The 6,184-nt window shown below is 36.4% G+C and overlaps 1 protein-coding gene across 1 annotated transcript; it reads right to left on the bottom strand.

The window, feature by feature from the left end:
- Window positions 1-2,069: 2,069 nt before the first annotated feature.
- Window positions 2,070-3,782, bottom strand: LOC124366538 (probable cytochrome P450 4ac3). Its single transcript, XM_046823128.1, has 2 exons — window positions 3,618-3,782; window positions 2,070-2,499 (listed from the first exon to the last, which is right to left on the bottom strand). Exons 1-2 carry the CDS (start codon window positions 3,757-3,759, stop codon window positions 2,342-2,344), a joined length of 300 nt encoding a protein of 99 aa, XP_046679084.1. The 5' UTR covers window positions 3,760-3,782; the 3' UTR covers window positions 2,070-2,341.
- Window positions 3,783-6,184: the final 2,402 nt, after the last annotated feature.

Genomic DNA, 6,184 nt, shown 5'->3' with positions numbered 1-6,184 from the left:
CAAGGTAGTTGCTTGGGTCCAATATTGTTTAACCTGTACACGTCTGATCTACCGATGTGTGTAAGACACTGCACAGATCACCTTTACGCAGACGACTGCCAGTTACATTTGTCCTATGATAATGAAGCTGTAAACACAGCTATCCTACAAATAAATTCCGGTCTGCTGAATATCTCTGACTGGTCTCAGAAAAATGGCCTAAGGTTAAACATATGCAAATGTAACGTGCTTCACACAGATCCAGAAGCTCTGATGCAGACCCTCAGTGAACGTGGTGTGAGTGTTGAGCTCGGCGGCGGGAGGTTGGCAGTGAAAAATAGTGTTAAAACTATTGCTTGACAGCAATCTCACCTTCTCTGAGCACGTAACATTTAGTGTTCAGCGGGTTGTAGGTCGTTTGAAAGGGCTGCACAGATACCGAACACTACTGCCAGAGTGCGCCAAGATGCAGATCATGCAGTCAATGGACTTACTGTATCTGTATTTAACTACTGATATCCTGCATACCGAAATAGTATTACAAAGGAGGACGCTAGCAGAATTCAACGGCTGCAAAATTCTCCCATAAGATTTATCTTTAGCCTCAGTCAATTTGATCACGTGCCCCCTTCTCGAAAAGATTCTAATATCATCGCAATGCAGGACGTGTGCAGAATGATGACCTGCTGCATGGTCCACAAGGCACTAACAACCGGGGAGTCCGAGTATCTCAGCGAGAGACTCCTTCGTCGGGAGGATACGTCTGAGCGCAGCACACGGCAACGTAGATTGCTCCACTTCCCGTTGGGGGAAAAGGTTTTTACTATTTCGGTCCGACCATGTTCAACGGTCTCCCTATTAACCTCAAACAAATTAGATCTGTTCCTAATTTCAAACTTAAACTTAAGGAACATTTTAGCCATAGGTAGTTAGCAATAGGATTGTTTGTGTAATGCTTTATGTTGTGTTGTGATATTTAAGTAGTAATTTATTGTGTGTTTGTATATTTATGTATTTATTGATCTGAGTTAATTTGAAAAGCAATTTGTAAAATGGAAATACGCTCGTGTAATAAAGGCATTTTTATTCATTTATTTATTATTATGCTTTCACATTTATAATATTATTAGGTTTATGCCGTAATTGAACAGTTTCGTTTTGCAGATTGCAAAGACAAGGTAAATATATAATTAAAATTAAAAATTTGCTAGTAATAATAAACCATATAATGCATTGAAAATAACATTTAAAACGGTGTTCTAAAACCCACCTTGATAAAAAGTTATGAATGATTTTGCACATTAGATTATCAAAATTGGTTGTTTCTGTTACAGTTTTACTGAAGTTAAAGGAAAAGTAAATGAATGTTTTCCTTTCATATCAGAAGCAGAATACAAGGGACGGAAGTAGATGTATTTGGATTAAAGTAGTCTTATTAAGCTTACCTATGCACATATTTTCTTTGTAGGGGTAAAAATCCATATAACATAAAGCACCAGACCTCATATAAACGAATTTAAATCTAAGTTTGATTCTGAAACCCACATATGTGTTTATTTTCTTGGACAGTGCAATAACATACACTCATCTGTGAAATCGTAAATAAATTAGAGCTGAGTGAATTTAATCTGTCGTATCTCACTCTTTTGGAACCTTTTCAATCGTGCGTAGGTTAGATATTTTTCTTTAACGGGGAAAATTTTAAACTATGTCTATAGCACTCGACAAATCTCAGACAGAAAGTAAATTACAAGAGCCGAAAGTAGACGCTTTTTAATCGAAGTTAGTTTTTGTTTGTATATATTTTCTTGGAGGTTATATATTCTTGGGCACAAATAAAAAATGACACTTGAAATATCTTATATAGAAGTTAAATCTAAACAGAGGATCGTTCACACTTTTTGACCAAATTAGGTTTTTGAGACATAGGTTATATATATATATATATATATATATATATATATATTATATATATATATATATATATATATATTTATTTATTTATTCATACAGCAAAACCTAAAATAAACCTATTAAAAACCTATTAACGTTTTTAAATCTCTCAGCTATTGATTCTGAATTAATATGTACCTAATAAGTCTACTTATGTTTAACAAACTTGTAGGGCTTCATCATATTACATCATAAATTTATTTACTTATCAATGTATGGCCTTCAAGTTTGAAAATTACTTTTGCAGTTAAAAATTTTTTTTAAATACCTAACAGCGAACACTACTCACTACATTTAATATTTAGGTTTCTACGCACAAAATAATATTCATGAGGGTTCCTGCTAAGGTTAGTAATAAATAAACCTATTAAACTCGTATAATCTACAGGAGACTAAAATAAAACGGTCACTATCGCGGTTGGAAGGTGACCAGAAGCGGAGTCTTGCTGCACATTACAACCCTCAGCTCGTACTCTATGTCTGACATTTTAGTGTGCGATTTCACTCGCAGGCGTCTCACGATATGAACCAGGGCTGTCTTCAGGATCACCATCGCGTATGCCTTCCCTGTAAACACATTCAGGACATTAACGTCTATGTAGATGTAAAAACACTCCAAAGATCCTTTTCTGAATTTCATGAGTCATTATAGTGGATCAATGGTGGAAATTTTGGTCGGTATTTTCATAGATTTCTGTGTATTCAGGGTCTTAGATAATATTAGATTATAGATTAGTTTAAAAAGTTATAAAAGACTCTAAGTTCTCAACGCACGAGTGTATATGGCACACTCAAATTTCTACTAGTAGGCCTGCCTACCCCTGTACATTCAAGGAGGTCCATAACATTCTGCCCAATGCTAACGTGCAATTCATGAAAATTATTTGTGGGTTAGATTAAAAATAGGTTTTCTTAACGACAAGCCTCTCATGTACAAAATAATGCATTGGTGGCCGCCACCTCCGGTTTATTGTATAGTCTATAAAGCTAAAATCTTGATTAGTGTGCAATCCTAAGTTGTGAAATTGTTTCCCCGAAACGATCGTCTAATAACAGTAGAAATTACACGTGGAAAGGGCCTTTGTTTAACTTCACTAGGCATTTAGGAATGTTATTGTAATGGCTATATTGAGTTTCATGCCAAATGATGGCCACCAGAAACTCTGCACCGATGACAGTGCTTATCGCTGAACTATTTTCAAATGGTTTGGTAAGCAGATGACTTGCTTATACCACAAGCCAGTTCAGGCTCAATAATGTGATTTTTTGAGTCGTTGCTCACCAAATAGTCAGCGAGTCCGTTGTCCCTAAATCCGGAACGTCCAGAAACCAACTGAGATATACTGAATTACATCTAGCTAGAACGGATAAAGACTGGAAATCTATGTCTGCCTTCAAGTAAAAATCTGTTCAAGTTAAGAGCGGCCTGGTCATCACATAATAACACTGTCCATTGGTCAATGTTATTCCTAGTCAACACTACATTAGCAAATGTTAAAATAGCATACGTAGATTTCAAATTTTAATATATTTTTGCAAGTTGTCATTTGCAATTGTTCATTTTTTTAAATTTATAAATTACACGTAACTATTGCCGTACCAGAATTAGGAGTTCTAATATATTCCACACAAGAATGTCTGTAACCTTACGTGTATTAAAACTTTGTCATGACGATGTTGCTCACCTATACAGTTGCGGGGGCCAGCGCTGAATGGAATAAAAGAGTAGTTATGTCGCAGTTTTTTCTGTTCTGGAGAGAACCGTTCAGGCTGAAACTGTTCAGGATTTGGGAACCGTTCTTTGTTCCAACCCAAAGCGTGGAGCATGATCAACACCCGACTACCAGCTGGCAGTGTACAACTGCCTACAATAAAACAGTGTTTATATAGTAACAGTTGTGCTTATACAGGGTTATTGCATAACTAAGACAGTAAATGATTATACTATATATATTGTATGTTAGTTTTATGAGCATATGTTACCTATTCATTTATTTGTGGCCTTTGGTGGTGTGATAGTACTTCGGAAAGCTCATTACTTTTATGTATATTAGTAAATGTAAAGCCATAGAAAGTTATCTATGGATAATAAATAGAAACCACACAAAATACATTTTTAAACCTAACAATCGGTTTTAAATTTGTAGCATAGTGTTTAATAGATAAATATTAATATTAAATCAATCAATGATTGGCAGAATTATGCGACGAAAAGTTCGTACACTGAATTTGGGATGACTGGGTCCTAAATATTAAACGAGGTCGTGAAACGTTGATTGGAAGGTAGGCATACGATATTAAACACCAAAAACACCGTGCCGGTTCGTCGAGGGAGCGGGCAGCCAGCTTTGATCAAAGACTCCGACCACAGGAACTCTAAGATGTCTTCGCCCTACGGAAGCCAGAAGAGAAGAGAGCAAGAAACCTAATTCCAGATATCTAGAAAACCTGAAAAAAACTAGAACCAATCAAATAGGCAGAATTCCACAGAAACATCTAGAAAGAGATAAACCATCAGGAAAAAACAGACGACTCGACCAGCTGTAGTGAAACAGCTCCCGGCCCGTCCAACGGCCAACAAAATAAAGTGGCAAACGCCACAATTATAACAATTCAATTTTGTGTCTACGTTACAACGTAATCATGTCACTAAAAGTAGCCGTTACAATTTTATATCCTAATCTTAACGACTTATCGTAGATGTCTTTTAGTATGAGGAGGATTTTAGTAGAGGACATTAAACTCTCCCAACAGAAACAAATTAAAACATTTTTCGATAAAGTTTGCTTAAGTAAATGTGATGGTCCACAACATTGAATGCTCAACTAAGATCAGAAAATAACCCTGCCTGAAGCATACTGCCTTGACTGAAACGAATATATGTTTTGGTAACCGAAGCTGTTGTGGCATTGTTACTTCGGCCTGGCCTGAAGCTAAAGTTATTGCTGTGAATAAAAAACGATCCGGGGGCCTGTCAAGCACAAAAAAGTTAAATAATTTTGTTATTTTAACCAATAATTATGTGGTATGTTAGTTACATAAATGAAGAAGAGATCACAATTCAGATCCCGAAAAGTAGTGTAGCTTTATTGTATCACTGAACAAAGGCAAATGTCCTGAGAAATCCTGTTTTCTTCCCAAAACAGTAAGCCTAATCTTATTGATCAAAACAACCGAAACTTGAAACATCCAAATTCCTGCGCTGAAAGATGAAAAACCGGTATAAGAAGTTATATTTCAAGATGGTCTTCATTAACATAGGTGACCCACGGCACTTTTTTAAAATTCTACAATAGCAACTTCATAAACTATAACAAGTTACAAAAAACGTTCAGTTTTCCTAGAATTGAAAATGCTCCGTTAAACAAACTATTTCGGGTTTTGCACCATCCTTCAATAGCCGTGGAGGAAATAACCCACTATAAAGACAAAAGACGTCAAGAAGCATTAGACAGGGGAGTATTTAGATTGCTGTGCAGTTAATGAAGGCACTACCAGATTATTTTAATCGGTTATTACAGTAGCCTTATCAGTTCACCGCTGACGGCACAGTTGGTGTGGAACTTCCAGTGAATACCCACACCAACTGTGGAACCTTCCACACCGAGTCAATCTTTAGTAAGATCGACTCGGCTGACCCGCTACATGCAGCCGTAGTTCCATGTCGCTGGTACTACTGACTACGCCACACGTTAGATGCGCGGTGAAGTATGCGGTTGATATTATCAAGAGAAACAGGATTTAGCTTGTGTTCTCTTCATACTACACGTTGTTTGGCTAACCTCTAAAGAATTACAGAACTGTGAATAACACGTCAAAATACTATAATTCAATTTTTAGAAAAGCAAACTGATAATTGTTGAGCCTTTTTCCAATAAATAAGATTAATATACGCTTAAATAGTTATGGATTTATAATAATAAAACACTTAATGATTTAATAAGACAGAACTATAACCACAGGCCTTTACTCGGTTTGCCAGGCCACCAACAAATAAGAAAGTACTTTAATTATTTTGACGAACAGATTATCGACTTACGTATCTTAGTATCATTTGCGGCTCTTCTCATGATTAAAACAACGTTACCATGTAGCCTAATACTTTCTAGAATGACCTGGTCCAGGTACTTCATGGCGTTAACGTCGGCAGCGGTAACGTCACGGTCCAGGTCTCCCATTACTTCCTCGATCTCCATGAACATCCTTTCCTAAACATGAGAGCTAGAATGTAATTTGATATATTAAGGCTGCT

The sequence above is a fragment of the Homalodisca vitripennis genome, chromosome 7 (genome assembly GCF_021130785.1).
Source record: "Homalodisca vitripennis isolate AUS2020 chromosome 7, UT_GWSS_2.1, whole genome shotgun sequence".
Taxonomy (NCBI): Eukaryota; Metazoa; Arthropoda; class Insecta; order Hemiptera; family Cicadellidae; genus Homalodisca; species Homalodisca vitripennis.
This window is presented reverse-complemented; position numbering and strand designations above follow the sequence as displayed.